Genomic DNA, 17899 nt, shown 5'->3' with positions numbered 1-17899 from the left:
CGCGGCAGCCCACCTGAATTGGCAAGCAAGAGGATGTGCAGATGGTTCCTAGTAGCCCCTGAAGCAGGCCCTGAAGGGAAAGGGTAGTGTGGCTTCCTGTGGGGGGGCTACTCCTAGCCTCTGCAGGTGCCCATAAAGCCCTGCAGCCATGCTTCATGCTTTTCCCTGAATGAGTTAGGCCCCCGAACCTTGCTTAAATGGCTAACCGGGTTGCGCCCTACAGAAGAAAATGCGGTATGGATCTGAATTCTGTCAGGTGGATCGATCACTGGTTGACAGATCGTACCCAAAAGGTGCTTGTAAATGGTTTAGCATCCTCTCTTGATGATCTTGATAGGCTCGAAAAGTGGGCTAAACTGAATAAAATGCAGTTCAATAGGGACTAATGTCAATTTCTGCATTTAGGTATGAAAAACCAAATACACCAATATAAGATGGAGACTTGTTTTGGCAATAGCATGTACAAAAAGGATCTAGGAGTCCTAATAGACCATACATTGAACATGAACCGTATCAAGCAGTATCGTGTCCAGATCAGGGGAGGTGATGGTACCACTTTGCTCTGGTTTAACCTCACTTGGAGTCCTGTGTTCAGTTCTGGGCACCACAGTTGAGGAGGGATGTGGGAGGAGGGCAACGAAGATGGTGAAGGGTTTGGAGACCCAAAGGTGCGAGGAAAGGTTGGGGGAACTTGGCCTGTTTAGCCAGCCGTCTTCAAGTCTTTAAAAGGGTGCCATAGAGAGGATGGAGCAGAGTTGTTCTCTCTTGCCCCAGAGGGATGGACCAGACCCAATGGGAAGAAATTCCTGACAGCGGTTTCTTAGTGGAACAGGCTTCCTTGGGAGGTGGTGGGTTCTCCATCCTTGGAGATTTTAAAACAGGCTGGAGAGCCCTCTGACGGAGAGGCTGATTCTGTGAAGGCTCAAGGGGTGTCAGGTGACTGGATGAGAGATAGGGATGAGAGTGTCCTGCGTAGTTCAGGGGGGTCGCCTGACCCAGGGGGTCCCTTCTAACTATGATTCTATGTGAAGACCTTTCTGTTAGTTGGGGGAGTGTCTCCTCCTTTGTTAACCAGGACCTGCTAGTCAACACCCACCTGTGTGCAGTGCAGTGCCCATGAAGACGTCGAGGCCCAATGCTTGATCTTCTGTCTTCTTGGTTCAAGACCAACTCTGCAGCAGGCAGGTGGCTTGCTTGAATTGGGGAAAAGAAGATAATGATCTGGTTTTGTCCCTTGCTGGGTGGGAGGAGTTCTCTAGAGTGGCTTCCTTGGAGGAGGAAGGCAGTGCTGGCAGTTTCTGCTGGAGGCCACAAACCTCTCCTCTGCCACTTCCAGCAGCCCTCCCCCCCCCCAGCTGTCACTCATGCAGGCATCTGACCACCCGGCCTCCTGCACTCAAGCAAGCTCTGCCTGGGCCATTTTCACCCAGGGGCAAATGGCACACGCACCCTGCCACTTAATTGCTGAGATGAGGACATGGGTGCTGGAGGGGGCTGCAAAGGTCTCCTGCCTCCCACCCCCCATTTCTAGATCCTGCAGAATGCAACCCTGTGTAGTCCTGGATTGTAAGGGAGGGGCCCTGGTGGCTCCATGGCAGAGCCTCTGCTTGGCATGCAAATGGGCCCTGGGTCAGGCCTGGCGGCATCTCCAGGTAAAATCTCCAGAATTTGTCAGCTTTCCGCAGGGCCTGCAAAACTGAGCTCTTCTGCCAGGCATATGGTTGAGGCCAGGGCAACTCCCGGCATCGGCAGCTGTGGATCTCCAGCCAAAACCAACTAAGTCCCTCGCTCCCAGGTAGAGAGTAGTAGACCTAGCTGGACGGGGAGAGGGGAGTGGGTTATAGATTTATTATCTGTCGTCATCGTGACGTTGTGTTTTAATTATGTTTTAATGGGTTTTTATGGGATTTTATTGTTTTTATTAATCTCTGTAAACCGCGTCAAGACTTTTGTGAGCAAAGGTATATAAATATAAATAAAAAATAAATAAAAGGCCCAGGCAGGGGGGGGATGGGAGAGATCACTACATGACAACCTGCAGTGTCCCTCATAGCGATACATGCACTAATAAGAGAACGAGAACACACCATTGACATTTTTGGCAGCCTTTCATCATCATCATCATCATCATCATAAATTTATTAACCACCATTCCCAAGAGGCTCGTGGCAGTTTACGAAGTCCAACTAAATTCATTAAGTGACTCTGGTACTTTACAGCTCTCACGCTGGAGCTTTTACTGGCTGCTGTACATATTTCATATGTGTTAAGAACTGGCGTGTGTTAAAACCAGACCTGTGAGTGCCGAAGCACACTGGGTTGTTGGTTCCTAGTGCATAGCACACTGTTTTGCAATAGCCTATGGGCCATCAGTTGGGTTTTATGGTTATGTATGCAGAAATGCCCAAAAGGAATCACCGTGGAAACAAATTAAACAGCAAAAAAAAAAAAAAAAGCAAACTGTTTCCCTGTGTTAGTTCCTGTGTGTGGAAGAGGAATTAATCTCCCAAATCTTACGGAGGGAGCAATTGGGTCCCATTGCAGAGTCTTATTAATACAGAAGCTCTAACAGGAATTTTCCCTCTTAATAACTTTCAGATTTTCAGGCCATCCCCTGGTCCAGAAAAATATGTTGACAACATGTTACTTGGCTTATCCAAAAAGTATCTTTGCCTTGCGAAGCATTAATTTTGCTTAAAAGAGCAGCATAAACGCAACCTGAGAACCTAGCAGGGGGCACATGAATCCCCCTATTCCAGGAGGGGCCCAGAGGGGTTTGGAGGCCCTTCTCCTTCAACCGCCTGCCAGACAGGAAGTGAGGGGGCAGAGTTTTGGATCTGCTCCGTGAAACTTCCACTGGATCTGATATCGTTTTCGGCTGATCTGTCCACCCTTTTAACCCAATCAGAGTCTCGCAACTACTCTTGGATTATGACCAACCCAGATGACCAATCATTTGCAAAAAATTATCAGGTGGTCATGAATAAGGTCCATGTATCCAGTCTGGCTTTCCCCTCTCCTCAGTCAGGTTGTCCGGGCTGAGGATGTTCCTAAAGAGAGCCAGTTTGGTGTAGTGGTTAGGAGTGCGGACTTCTAATCTGGCATGCCGGGTTCGATTCTGCGCTCCCCCACATGCATCCAGCTGGGTGACCTTGGGCTCGCCACGGCACTGATAAAACTGTTCTGACCGAGCAGTGATATCAGGGCTCTCTCAGCCTCACCCACCCCACAGGGTGTCTGTTGTGGGGAGAGGAAAGGGAAGGCGACTGTAAGCCGCTTTGAGCCTCCTTCGGGTAGGGAAAAGCGGCATATAAGAACCAACTCTTCTTCTTCTTCTTCTAAACCCACTTCTGCTTTGGCCCACCAAGTTGACAGGGCCTGTAAGGGACCCAACTACCCAAAATAATTGGGCCGGGCGAGATCTCACACATGTGAGATCTCGCTGCCCCAACCACCATCTCATGCGCCTTCATCAGGGTTCTATTGACGCTTCGTCACGACTCTTCGTCCGTCCGCACTCCAGCTGTCTCACTTCCCTCTTCCTCTCCCTCCCTCTTCCTCTCCCTCAGCTCCCAGGTGCACCCCGGAGCTGGCTGGAGGTGGCAGCAGAGAGGGAGCGATCTTGTCAATGGCGGCAGACAGGCGGGACTGCCAGTCCTCCACCAATGCCCAACAAGTCAGCAGAGGGCATTGAGTCCCGCAGAGCATTGAGGAATCTGGTTGGTTCCATAAGTCTCCACATGCGGGTTTATATTTAGCCTCTGCCAGAGAACCAAGCAGAGGGTCCCACCCAGCGGAGTGAGCGGCGGAATGGTGGCCCCCATAAAACCTAAGTCCTGCGCCCTGTCACAGGGGCCTGGTGCATGTGGCTGTGGCCCCTCTTCTAGAGCAGGGGTAGTCAACCTGTGGGGTCCTCCAGATGTTCATGGACTACAATTCCCATGGAAATTGTAGTCCATGAACATCTGGATGGCCACAGGTTGACTACCCCTGCTCTAGAGGACGTGTTTGTGGGAAATTTCCACCCCAGAAAGGTAAGGGTCTCTCTTGTCAATCTTTATCATCTGTCTTTTTTTCTAACAGAAGACAGTCAGAATCCAAGGTATGCCTCAGACCTTTCTCTGAGAAGCTGACCAAAGTCCCTCAGTAAAGCTGAAAGGGACCACTGAGCACCGGAGGGCTCAAGAGTCCGATAAGCTTTGCTGCCAGTTGAACTTGGTCCACCTACAAGAGCTGCAGCAACTCTGAGCGGGGTGGGTGGTGGGGAGTGGCACGCTGTTGTTATCCTCTGTTTGTGTGTGTGTGTGTGGGGGGGGGGTCTGTGGCTCTGGTTATTTTATTTATCCTAGAGCATGAGGAGTCTAGCCGGGACATCCTAGGACTGTCTGGCATACTATAGACAAGAAATTTGATGATGAGAACCAAGTCATTTTAATTTTATCAAGTTATGCCTGAAAGTTATAATTCTTTGATACATGTTTTAGAGGGGAAAAAAGATAATCTTTCCATGAAATATGTTGCTTCAAGGCTTAAAGCAGCAGCAGCTAGGAGAACGGAGAAGGCAGAAGAAAATGAGACTCAAGTTCTTCCTGTACAAAATATTGATAAGTATAATGTTTAACATAAATCCACTTTACAATAAAAGGAGCAAGACAAAAAAAATTGTTTTTCATGGGGAAAACTGGCCATTTTGCAACAAGAGACTCTATAAAACAAAAGTAGCAATTACAAAGGCCACCAGGTGGCAGCAGATATTACACTAAAAGTTTTTATTGTGCATGGAAACAGCATAGCAATCTCAGATTATAGAAATAATAAACGTAATAATATTAATTATTCCAGATGGTTAATTGATTCAGGAGCTTCAATGCACATGGGTAATAATTCTGATATTCTCAAAGAGTTAAATAGCAATTACGATTGCAAATGGAAATAGAATATCTGTTCAAGGAAAAGGAACAGTGATGGTTAAATGTGCTACAGGAGTAAAGACCGTGTATAATGAGGAAAGTGATGTAATTTACTTACCAGAACTATCAGACAATTTGCTTAGTGTGTCAGTTTTGACAAAGTGTGGATTTAATTTCAATTTTAATTGAAACAGATGCGCAATTACTAAAAATGGAGTTTTATATGCACAATTTGAAAATTATGGTGTATTTATACTAGATATAAATGAATAAATAGCTAATACAGGCAAGAGTAATTCAAATAAGAGTTGTATCCATGTATGGCACAAAAGATTATGACACTGAGATTTCGAAATTAGTTGGCAAGCAGCTATTCCACCAGGCACCACAAGGCAGTACATTGCCCCTGGGATGGCCAGGTGCTGAGCAGCAATAGGCACAGAGGTAGAGCCTCAGAACTTGTAAGCTGAGAATCAGGCAATTCCCCACAAAGGTCAGGTGGTTGGTGGAGGCTAGTTACTTGAGGGGGGAGGGGAGAGGCCTCTCCAGGTGTTGGAAGACGTTGGATGGGCAGGGTAGAATAGTGTCTGCACCGCAGGCTACATAAGGTTTGCCACAACATTAACCAAAATATTGCAGTAACTTGGACTTGCCTAAGGAAGTCAAGTACCTTGGCCTGCTCTTCTGAATAGACAGGTAGGAGGACAAGAGACAGACTAAGAGGGGACTGATTGTCGTGGCCTACAGTGACCTGCAGCTTGATGCCCTCAGAAATGTGGTTTCCTCACAGTTTTTATATTTTGCAGCGCTTGGCTTAATGGAGAACTCAAAAGCGTTTTGGGTTGGGCCACTTTTGGGTTGGGCCACTTGTGGCATGGAATGTGTCCTTCTTTTTCTTTCTTTTGTTTAGATCAAGACAGCTTTCAACAACTCCCTGCACCCCACCCGTGAGATGTTGAAAGCATGCCAGGGACTCCTCAGGGCTGTTGTCACCTGATCAGGGCTTTGGGTGTTTGGGTTCAGCTGGGACTTTCTCCCCCCCTCCCCCCACCTCCCTCTAGAGCTCCAGCTGCACCACTCACAGGCTGCAAGGCTGGCAGAGTCATCAGTTACTGGGCAGCCAAACGGTGACTTCTGAAAGAAGGATCTCTTGTACAGGGAGAAGGAGATGGCCCTTTGAGGCCAGAGTTTCCCATCTCGTGGCCCCTGTGACAAGAGGGGCCCCAAACTCCTGTGGATTTAATGGTTTGTGAATGCTGTGTCCCAAGTGGATCCCCACCCCCAAGTGGGTCCCATCTCAGCAGAGATGCTGTGGGCTCTCCAGGGACCTGGCAAAGCAACCCTCTCCCTGTTACCCCTGGTTTTTCTGGGGCTTCCTGCCTTGCTTACTTTTTTACCTGCCTTATGTCAACTCCAAATTCAAGCCTCAGGGAGGGGAAGGATACCCTGCAGTCCACTCCACTCCCTAGCCAACCATTAGACATGCCTAGGCCACACGCTGACTAGAGTGCTGCAGTTGCTGCCCAAGGGGCTACCCTTGAAGACATGTTCAAACTCACAGCTGATTTGAAGCATGGCTGCAGGAGCCTGAACTAGGACTTGTGTCTTGGCATAGAAACCAGGGGTTCATCCAGGGAGGACGCTTCCCAATTGTCTCTGGGCCCAGTTGAAGAGGCTGGTGCAGAAGCCTTTGGTCCAAGGCGTCTGAAGGGATTCCTCCCTCGCCTCGGCCTCCCTGAGCCTTGAGGTCCACAGAGGGCTCTCCTGGCCTCTGAGTCTGGGGAGAGGCTTCCAAAGAGCCTCCTCCACCAAGTGAGGAACTCCTTCCCCTGAGGAGGCCTTGAAAAGCTGTTTACTGCTTCCCTTCTGAAAACTGTTTTATGGGCATTATTGTCATGCCTCTTTGTATCCTGCCTTGCCTGCCTGGACTCAAGGCAACTTTGCTGGTCACGAGGGTTAGGGTTACCCTGCTCCAGTCCGGCATTCATAGGTACACTGCTCCTGAAGATGGAGGTTCCATTTAGCATCACAAGCAGCCCTTAATAGAATGCCCCTCCCCAACTAAGCCCTCTAAGCCAGGGTCTAGTGGCAGGGAAGCCCCTAGGCTCACGGCATTGGGGGTAGGGGGCCTTCTCCCTCCTGACCTGAGTCTGTTGGCCTCCAACCTCATCAAGTGCCCCTCTGCTGGGAGAGGGAGGGAAAGACCCCTCTGCTGGCTTTTGCATGGTCTCTTGTGGCATCAAGACCTGGCCACCCCACCCCCACCCCCACCCCCACCCCCACCGGAGAACTGACCCTCAGACCCTCTGCTCTGGAGCCCCCTTACAGTGCCAGGTGCACCCCCCCTCTACTATTTCCTGTGAGGGCGGGAGACGGTTCATCCCACCCACCACCCACCACCCACCCCCGGTGGTTTCCATGTGAGGCATGGCCTTGTGCCCAAGACTGGCCACATCCCGGCTGGTTTCCATGGAAGGAGCCCAAAATGACACATTTGGCTTTGAAAGTGTTCCCCCGTGAACAGACTGTGTGAATGAGAGAACCTGGGTATCTGCCCACACAGACATCCTCTGTGGCACTGGGTGGGCAGCTTTGAAGAATCATAGAAGAGTTGGAAGGGGCCACACAGGCCATCTAGTCCAACCCCCTGCTCAACGCAGGATCAGCCCTAAGCATCCTTAAGCATCCAAGAAAAGTGTGTATCCAGCCTTTGCTTGAAGACTGCCAGTGAGGGGGAGATCACCACCTCCTTAGGCAGCCTATTCCACTGCTGAACTACTCTGACTGTGAAAAACTTTTTCCTGATATCTAGCCTATATCGTTGTACTTGAAGTTTAAACTCATTACTGCGTGTCCTCTCCTCTGCAGCCAGCAGAAACAGCATCCTGCCCTCCTCCAAATGACAACCCTTCAAATGCTTAAAGAGGGCTATCATGTCCCCTCTCAACCTCCTTTTCTCCAGGCTGAACATTCCCAAGTCCCTCAATCTATCTTCATAGGGCTTGGTCCCTTGGCCCCAGATCATCTTCGTCACTCTCCTCTGTACCCTTTCAATTTTATCAACGTCCTTCTTGAAGTGAGGCCTCCAGAACTGCACACAGTACAGGGGACAGGGCCTTCTCTGCTCTGACACCCCAACTATGGAATCCCCCACTGAAACATGTTCCCCTGGTCCCCACCAGGCCAGAGAGCTGGGAGGTGCCTGCTTGCTAAGGTTGCCAACCAGCCTGGAGGAAAATATCCAGTCTCTTAATTGGAGGAAAATGGGCAGCCGAAAGTCTTTGTGGCAAGGAGGGAAATAACTTTTTGAATATGCATGATGATCCGAAGCATGCCTGATTCACCACTGAAGGAAAAATATCCTGCAGGAGGAAATGTGTAGTTGGCATATTCAGATCAGGTGTTCTTCAGATAATCTCCTTCTGCCTCCTGATTAGTTCAATTGGAGACTTCCTGTTCCTTTGAGCTCACTTACCTGCTTGCCTCCAGAATGAAGAACAATAGTGAGTCAAAGTCTGAGTCCAGGGACACCTTTGAGACCAGCAAAGTTTTATTCAAGGGATAAGCTTTTGTGTGCAAACACACTTCCTCAGAAACAGTCAGCTACACTGTTAGGGCTATATCTCTCCTCTCATTACAAAGTTGCTTCTACTCAGTAAAGCCATTTTTTCTGTAAGTAGCTGCTGCTGTGCTCCTTAAATTCTGCCATGAAAAAGGACGGTTTGACATGAATATGATAACAGAAGAAAGAACCTACCCTAGGCGATAATTAACATTTAAACAAAAGACTAAGCTTCCCCATACCTTTGAGCCAAAGACCTATTTGTTGTTGTTATGTGCGAAGTCATGTCCGACCCATCGCGACCCCATGGACAATGATCCTCCAGGCCTTCCTGCCCTCTACTGTTCCCCGGAGTCCATTTAAGTTTGCACCGACTGCTTCAGTGACTCCATCCAGCCACCTCATTCTCTGTCGCCCCCTTCTTCTTTTGCCCTCGATCGCTCCCAGCATTAGGCTCTTCTGCAGGGAGTCCTTCCTTCTCATGAGGTGGCCAAAGTATTTGAGTTTCATCTTCAGGATCTGGCCTTCTAAAGAGCAGTCAAAGACCTATATATTGTTTAAATTCTGTGAAGAATAGATCGTAGCAAAGGACTAGACCAGTGGTCCCCAACCCCCGGTCTGGGGAACATTATCGGTCCGTGGCTCCTCCTCGTCCTCCTCCCCGGCTGCTGCCTCGGGGGCTGCCCTGCCACTCTGCCACTGGCTCACCTTTGGTGCTCTCCAGCGGCTGCCATGGCTGGGGCTCCCCCTCAGCATGGCACTGCACAGATTCTGCTGGCAGCGCTCCCCGTGGATGGTGGGAAATCAGGGGCACCGGCAGGAAAGCAAGCGGAGCAGGGGCTCAGGCGGCGACGTCCCTCAGCAAAAGACTAGAATCATAGAGTTGGAAGGGGCCATACAGGCCATCTAGTCCAACCCCCTGCTCAACGCAGGATCAGCCCTAAGCATCCTAAAGCGTCCAAGAAAAGTGTGCATCCAACCTTTGCTTGAAGACTGCCAGTGAGGGGGAGCTCACCACCTCCTTAGGCAGCCTATTCCACTGCTGAACTACTCCTACTGTGAAAATATTTTTCCTGATATCTAGCCTATATCATTGTACTTGAAGTTTAAACCCATTACTGCATGTCCTCTCCTCTGCAGCCAGCAGAAACAGCATCCTGCCCTCCTCCAAGTGACAACCTTTCAAATACTTAAAGAGGGCTATCATGTCCCCTCTCAACCTCCTTTTCTCCAAGGCTGACTCCCCCCCCCCCCTGGGCCACAGTAAAATTGTCAAGTGTTGATCGGTCCCCGATGATAAAAAGGTTGGGGACCACTGGGCTAGACCATCAGCAAATACTAAGTCGGAAAAACAACCACTGATGAAAATGCCACTTTGAAATGGTTTAAATCTGGAGGCTGCTTTGGTTGTTTTATGACGATTAAAAGAAGACATAAGACATTTCTATTTGTATTTATTGTTAAATTGTTTAAATGTTAATTATAGCCTATGGTAGGTTCTTTCTTCTGTTACCTTAAACTTTGCCAGCAAAAACAACCCTCTAAGCCTCTTCTAAATGGGACAAACAATATTGGAAAGCACCCAGTGACACCTTTGTGGGTTCTCCTACCTTTTAGCTTCAGGTTAGAAAAACAGAAAAAAAGACTGGGAGGAACTGGGGGGGGGGAGTCACCTTTCTGTTTATTCCTGATTCAGAAGACGGACAGGATAGGGATGGGGCCAGGACAGCAGAAGGGGTTGGATTTGCTCTTGAGGAAGCCTTGGCAATAGGCTGCGGATGGCTGTGGGAGGGGGTGTCTTCATGGGGCAGGATCTTACGAGAACCATCTCCTGGTGGCTACACTGCCAGTCCACAACCTGCATGACTTTTCCCTTCCAGGTGGCCGCTAAAGTCACAGGAGAGGAGCCATCCCCAAGGCCTCCTTCCTCACTGACAGACTGCTAGCAGTTAGATGGGAGATAATAGGATAATGCCCAGAACTTCAGCAGGCTCTCTCCAGATCCCTGACATGGAAGAAATCCTGTGTCCAGCTCACTCAAGACCAAAATCAGGCTCTTCCCAGAGATCCCCTGGATCCAGAAACTAGGCCAGGGACCCCCCCCCCATACCAGCAGTGAGAGACAGTCTGCATCTCCAGGGAAATCCCCACCTCCCCTCCAGAAATGGAGCATCTCAGAGACTGGAGGGGAGCCCTTTCCTTGGGAAGAGATTCAGGAGCACCAGGGAAGGACATGACTCAGGCCGTGAGGGGCAAAAGAACAGGAAGGGGCCTCACTTGACCCTGGTCCAAGGGGGAGGGATTCCTGTGGGCCCACTAACTTCCCTTTTAGGACTGTCGGGGGGGGGGAGGCATGGCTGACCCCTTCCCTGGCCACCAGCTGACTGGGCCCCTGCACGGCCATTTCAGGTTTGGCTCCCTCTTGGTGGGAGGGCTGCTGGGGGTCAGGGGGTGCCCCACATTTCTCCCTCCAGGAGGACAGGTTTGGCCAAGCAAGGAGCAGCAGAGGAGGCAAGTCGGAAATCAGGCAGGTGCAGATCTCGACTAGAAGGGAGGGTCACCTTGATTACCTGGAAGGGAAGGAGAAGAGTGCTTGTGTGAGAATCTGCCTGGCTAAAGACCTCCCCAGAGGGGAGCCCCGCCCACTTCATGCTTAGAACGCATCAGGAGTCCAGGGGCAGCTTTAAAACCAGCAGAGTTCTAGCCTGGAGAGAGGCACTTGGGGGCATGCAGAGACTTCTCCGGAGATTCGACCCAGAAGAGTTGCAACAAGGTCTTCCAGGTGCCCCTGGACTTCGACTTTGCTCTGCTGCTTCAGACCCACACGGTGACCCACCTGAATCCCACTTAGAACAGCAAGCCCCCCCTCCCGCCCCCATGCAACATTAGGGTCCTTCCTTTTGGTCCACATTCCTCACCCCCACCCCAGGAGCGGTGTCTCCCCACCCACATTGTCAGGCCTTCCGCTCCAAGCTCTCTGTCAGGGGCGGCTGGTGGGACTCACAGGGGCCCCCGGCGGAAGTTGTCCTCGTCGTGCTTCCTCCGGCTCCTGAAGATGAGGACGGTGCCCAGGACGATGCCCGCGATGCCCACGGCCAGGCCCAGGCCACAGGCCACGTTCTCCGCTGTCTCCGGGAGGGGCTTGGGCATGTTGGTATCTGCGAGGGGGAGGCGCCTTAGCTGAAGTGGGAGAGGGGGAGGGGCCGGATCCAGCACCCCTCCCCTGGGTTCTGCCTCCTCCAGGGCTTCATGTTCTCCCCCCCCCTTGACCCAAGAGTAGCCCTCTTGACAGGGTGGCTGTTTTCTTTCCGATGCTTTCTTTGGGCAGGATTAAGCCCAGGGGTGGCCAAAATGGACTCCTCTGTCTGACGTGGAGGGCACAGAAAACAGAGTTTTGTCAGTGTGTGTGTGTGTGGGAGGGGGTCTGGGATGTTGGAGATGAGTCCCCCCCACCGGACCAGATAGGCCCCCTCTAGTGTTGCAGGTGGTGAGAGGGCGGGAGGGATCCTGTGGGGGATGATGGGGAAAGGGTTCTCATCTGGAAGCCCAACTGGGTCAGGAGTCTTTCCCCTAAAATCTACCTTCCTGCAAAACCCAGGACCCCCAGCTGGGCTCTCGGGCCTTTGAGGGAAGGTGGCCATGACACTCCTGGGTGATTCTGTGGACTCCATGTGAGAATCGGCTCCCCTGGTCAGTGCTGCACTGGAGGGCTGGTCCCTTGGCAGGACTCTCCTGTTTCAGATACCGGGGGGGGGGGGGAGGGGTCTGCAAGTGAGGGGAAAACCCCCCTCCCTGATTCCCACCCCGGATCCTTACTCCACTCCTTGGTGAGGGGCTGAGCCAGACCCCAATGCTCCACCCGGCAGTAGTAGATGTCCTCGGGGTCAGGGACGAAGGGCAGGTAGGAGAACCTCCGGAAGGAGTTGTCCACGTTGGGGTAGAAGTCTATCTCCTTCTCCTGGTTCTTCACCTTCTGCCCGTTCTTCCACCAGGTGAGATTGATCACGGGGGGCGAGAACTCGTTTGCCAGGCAGATGAGCACGTTGGGCTCCCCCAGCACCACCGGCTTCTCCGGGTACACCATCACCTTCGGGGGGACTAGAGGCATGTGGGGAGGGGGAGGGAGAGGGGGTGGCTGTCAGGAGAGAGCTAAAGCTGGGGGGTGGGGGGGCGTGGGGACAGGCAGACTTCTCTGGAGAGCCCCTACCAGGAGGCTGGGATTAGGCGGATCCCTTGGGGGGGGGGTCCTGTCTACACCCCCATCCCTCCCTCTGTGCCCCACCTCAGTACCGTTCTGGGCTGGGGTGTAATTGGAGCGACGCATGAGGATGTCCAGGTTGGAGCGGAGCACTGCGATGTTGCCCAGGGCCCCCTCGGCCTGGAAGCCGGTGAACTCCTGGAACTGGGGCAGCCGCCAGACGGTCTCCTTGTCCTCCAGGTCCACGTGGAAGATCTCGTCCCCATCCCAGTCGAACATGAACTCTCCAGGGCCCTGCTCAGAGGAGTTCAGGCTGCGCTGCACAAAGGCCACCTGGGACAGCACTTCCTCCCCTGCAAAGACCGGGGCAGGGGCAGGGAGAGAGAGAAGAGGGGTGCAGGAAGAGCCAGAGAGAGGGAGCCTGCCGTGGGCCTCCCCGCCATTCACACTTCGCAAGCTAAAGAAAAGGGGACTCTCTGAGCAGCTCACACTTTGTGTGTGTGTGTGTGTGTCTGTGGGGGGGGGGGAATAGTGGCTCTGGGCAGCCCGGTCCCAATCCTGCCTGGTGGTGAGGAGAGAAAGGAAGAGATGGGACCGCCCACCAGCCCCCCCTCCATGAGGGTGGGAGGGGGAGGATCCAGTCTGAAGCCCTGCCTGCCCACCCAGCAGCTGAGTAGGGCACCCTTGCGGTGCCGGTTCTAGAATCCTAAACTTGGAAGGGACCTCCAGGGTCATCTAGTCCAACCCCCCTGCAGAATGCAGGAACTCACAAATACCTGCCTGCCCACAGGGACCCCAATTTCATAGAATCATAGAGTTGGAAGGGACCTCTAGTCCAACCCCCTGAACTATGCAGGACACTCACAACCCTCTCGCTCACCCACTGTGACCCGCCACACCTTGAGCCTTCACAGAATCAGCCTCTCTGTCAGATGGCTCTCGAGCCTCTGTTTAGAAATTTCCAAAGATGGAGAACCCACCACCTCCAGAGGAAGCCCCAAGTGATCCCCCCACCCAAAATCTCCAGAATTCAGCTTGGCCTGGAGGTAATTCTTGATGTAAGCACCTGCTTCCCCCTTTCCAGAGCTGGGGGGAGGGGATGCGGAAGCCAGGCCAAGGGGGGGGGGAGGGCTGTTGGAAGGAGCTGTTCTCCCCCCTCCCCACTTGACTTCTCCTGACCAAATAGACAGATGAAGATTCACCACCACCACCCCCCAGAGCCAGTGCAAGAGGAGGCGGGCTTTCACCCAAGGCCTCTGCCCAGTCAGCACAGAGAACTTGGCCCTTAACCTCCCCGTCCCCACGTAGGGCACTTAGAAGAAGAGTTGGTTCTTATATGCCGCTTTCCTCTACCCCAAGGAGTCTCAAAGAGAGGAATGGGAAGGCAACTGTAAGCCGCTCTGAGCCTCCTTCGGGTAGGGAAAAGCGGCATATAAGAACCAACTCTTCTTCTTCTTCTTCTTCTTCTTCTTCCATTCACCTCCCATTCCTCTCCCCATAACAGACATCCTGTGAGGGGGCTGAACCTCTAAAGAGAGCCCTGACAGAACTGTTCAGTTAGAAGTGTTCTATCAAGGCTGTGGAGAGTCCAAGGCCACCCAGCTGGCTGCAGATGGAGGAGGAGCGGGGAATCAAACCCGGCTAGCCAGATTATCAGTAGGCACCCCTAAGCACCACACCCAGCCTGCTTTTCTGCTGTTGTAGGGGGGGGGGGCGCTTCCTTTGGCGAAGTCAAAATCTCCGGCCGGCAGGAGCCCCGCCTGGAGAGCCTGGCCAGCGGGGGGGGGGGGGGAGGGCATCCGGAGCTTCTCTTCCCCCCCCTCCCTCCTGGCCGCCCAGGATTCCCTCCCTCCCGGGCGGGGGGGGGGGACATGGCTTACCTGGCACGAGGTGGCAACCCAGGAGGGGCAGCAGCCACAGGTACCCGGCCAAGCCCTTCATTCCGGTTGCCATCTCAGCGGCGGGAGGAGCCCCGTGCGGCGGCAAGGAGCAGCAGGCAGCTATGGGGCAGCCGCGGGGCAGAGGCGCGGGACTAAGCCCGGATCGGGGCGGGGGGGGGCGGGGGACTGAGGCAGCCAATGACAAAAAGGCCTGGGTGCTGACCTACCTGTTGCTGGGTAGAGGGGGCCCCAAACGCCTCCGAGCCGCAGACAGACGGAGCTGCGGACAAGGTCTTCCCGGAAAGTGTCCCAGCAGGGCGAAGGCGCCCCGAGCCGCGTGGGTGGTTCAGGGGCAAGAATGGGAACCACATTCGAATCCCACTCCCCCACGGGGGGGGGGTTCTCGGGCGAGTCGCTCTCCGCACGCCTAGCCCACCTCGCAGGGTTGTTTGGAGGGAAGATAACGTCAGCGCTTGAGCCGTCATGACTGGGGAGGAAAGAAAGAGATCGCGAATTCTGCTGCACAGGATTGCTCTCAGTTACCAGCGGGTTAGGCAGACGCTTGGGGGGGGCAGCGGGGGCTTCGCGGGGGCAGCCATCCCAGGAGAAAGAATTGGGTGGGCAGAAGCGGAGTCTTAGATCAGGAGGGTCGCCGTCTTGGTTCAAAGCAGCAGCACAAACTTGGCGCCCAGGGCCGAAGACTTTCATTCTTCCGCGTGCTGCTCGCACAGGTCTCCCGATCCACTGGCACGGACTCCCACAAGCCCCGCGTATCGGAGGGTGGCGGGGGGTGGGTGGGTGGGTGGAGGCCAGCATCCGGCGGCCGAAGCCCCCCGACAGGGAAGGCCCGCAGGGCACCCAGCAGCCTCCAGGGGGCTGGAGAAGTTGCGCCTGCAGAGGAGAGCTGATGCGCAACAGGAAACTTTGTGGGGCCCTAAAGTTGCCCCTGGACGCAAGCTTTGTTGCCCCCATGTATGTGTGTACATACACACACAAACACACACACACACTTGCCCCTTTGCCGGGTCTTCATTCGACGGGTGGAAAAAAATACATCTTTCTACGCGGGACTAGCGGCTGATGTCTCTGCCCGGAGACTGATGACGCGACCTCGGATTTAATTCTCATTGGTGTTCTTTTGGGCCGCTGGCGTTGGAAGGAGCGAAATATCCCCCCCCCCTCGCGCAGGGGATTTCTGGGGGGGGTGCAGTGCAGTTCCCTGGGGAACTGCGCGATTTTTTTTTAAGATTCCATCTTTGTAAACCACAAGACTCTAATAAAGTGAAAGAAGAAGGATTTACGCAAAACCATTCCTACCATTATTCAGCTTTCACTTTCATAGAATCACAGAATATTAGAGTTGGAAGGGGCCACACAGGCCATCTAGTCCAACCCCCTGCTCAACGCAGGATCAGCCCTAAGCATCCTAAAGCATCCAAGAAAAGTGTGTATCCAACCTTTGCTTGAAGACTGCCAGTGAGGGGGAGCTCACCACCTCCTGAGGCAGCCTATTCCATTGCTGAACTACTCTGCCTGTGAAACTTTTTTTCCTGATATCTAGCCTATATCGTTGTATTTGAAGTTTAAACCCATTACTGCGTGTCCTCGCCTCTGCAGCCAACGGAAACAGCATCCTGCCCTCCTCCAAGTGACAACCTTTCAAATACTTAAAGAGGGCTATCATGTCCCCTCTCAACCTCCTTTTCTCCAGGCTGAACATTCCCAAGTCCCTCAACCTATCTTCATAGGGCTTGGTCCCTTGGCCCCAGATCATCCTCATCGCTCTCCTCTGTACCCTTTCAATTTTACCTACGTCCTTCTTGAAGTGAGGCCTCCAGAACTCCACACTGTACTCCAGGTGTGGTCTGACCAGTGCCGTATACAATGGGACTATGACATCTTGTGATTTTGATGTGATGACCCTGTTGATACAGCCCAAAATGGCATTCGCCTTTTTAACCACTGCATCACACTGCCTGCTCATGTTTAGTTTACAATCCACAAGTACCCCAAGGTCTCGTTCACACACAGTGTTACCTAGAAGCGTATCCCCCATCCAGTAGGCATGCTTTTCATTTTTCTGACCCAGATGCAGAACTTTACACTTATCTTTATTATTAAATTGCATCTTGTTCTCATCTGCCCATTTTTCCATTGTGTTCAGATCTCGTTGAACTCTGTCTCTATCTTCCAGAGTATTTGCCAGTCCTCCCAATTTGGTGTCATCTGCAAACTTGATGAGTAGTCCCTCCACCCCCTCATCTAGTCTAGATCATTAATAAATACGTTAAATAGTAACGGGCCGAGCCCTGAGCCACCCCGCTACTCACCTCCCTCCAGTCTGATGAAACACCACTGACAACGACTCTGTGGTTCTCTAACCAATTCCCTATCCACTTAACTATCTGAAAATCCAGATTGCAGTCCTTCAACTTATCCATCAGAACATCATGGGGAACCTTGTCAAAAGCTTTACTAAAATCCAAGTAAACGACATCAACCGAATTTCCCCGATCCAGCAAACCTGTTACTTGGTCAAAAAAGGAAACTAGGTTGGTCTGGCAGGACCTGTTGGAGACAAATCCATGCTGACTTCCTTGGATCACCAAATTGTCCTCCAGATGTTTGCAGATCGCTACCTTTAATATCTGCTCCATTATCTTCCCCACAACAGAGGTCAGACTCACTGGTCTGTAGTTTCCTGGGTCATCCTTCCTCCCTTTTTTGAAGATTTGGTCATCCTTTCTTTTTTTTTGCACTGCATTCCACTCAGTGGCTCTTTTGTCGGCGGGATCTGAGCGGACACAGTCGGGCATCGTTGCATGGCCCAGTTACAGGTTCGAAATGTGACAATATCTGAGGAAGATTTTTATTTTTCAGGGTGCAAAGAGGGTTACTTGGATCATGTCCCTGAGAATGACCTCCAATGTAATCAATCAGAGACCACTCCCCCCCCCCTCCAAGAGACCTGCCGTGAGTTTCCGGTGGGACGGTTTCTATTGTGGGGTCAGACGGCTTCTCGTATGTCCCAGCAAACACCACAGGAGGGCCCTGCACAATACCCAGATTCACACTGATGCTGCCCACTCCGGGCCCACTCCCACTCCCCTCCGATGGCGACTCTAACACTCCATTACTTACCAAAGGGGACCACACTGCCTTGGCCCTGTCGCTTGGTGGAACTAGTGGAGGAGTGACTAGGAATGCCCTCAGCATCAATGCCTTAGGCTGTGCCGTGGCTAAGAGTTTGAACTTCACCTCCCAGGCGATACATGCCTTGAGTATGGATGTGAGGAGTGTGAGAGGAGATGCAACTTTGCAAAACAGCAGCAACTGAGTTCCTCTGGCT

The 17899-nt window shown here is 52.5% G+C and overlaps 1 protein-coding gene across 2 annotated transcripts; it reads right to left on the bottom strand.

Annotated features, from left to right (window-relative positions):
* Nucleotides 1-9909: 9909 nt before the first annotated feature.
* Nucleotides 9910-14726, bottom strand: LOC143831476 (HLA class II histocompatibility antigen, DR alpha chain-like). Of its 2 annotated transcripts, none has more exons than XR_013228889.1 (5): nucleotides 14551-14726; nucleotides 12763-13023; nucleotides 12289-12570; nucleotides 11423-11630; nucleotides 9910-11042 (listed from the first exon to the last, which is right to left on the bottom strand). XR_013228889.1 is itself a non-coding variant. In XM_077324483.1 (5 exons), exons 1-5 carry the CDS (start codon nucleotides 14621-14623, stop codon nucleotides 11039-11041), a joined length of 774 nt encoding a protein of 257 aa, XP_077180598.1. In that variant the 5' UTR covers nucleotides 14624-14725; the 3' UTR covers nucleotides 9910-11038. The 2 variants fall into 2 exon arrangements, 1 of the variants encoding a protein (XP_077180598.1); XM_077324483.1 differs by having other exon boundaries at nucleotides 11477-11630; nucleotides 14551-14725.
* Nucleotides 14727-17899: the final 3173 nt, after the last annotated feature.

The sequence above is a fragment of the Paroedura picta genome, chromosome 3 (genome assembly GCF_049243985.1).
Source record: "Paroedura picta isolate Pp20150507F chromosome 3, Ppicta_v3.0, whole genome shotgun sequence".
NCBI classification, from domain to species: domain Eukaryota; kingdom Metazoa; phylum Chordata; class Lepidosauria; order Squamata; family Gekkonidae; genus Paroedura; species Paroedura picta.
This window is presented reverse-complemented; position numbering and strand designations above follow the sequence as displayed.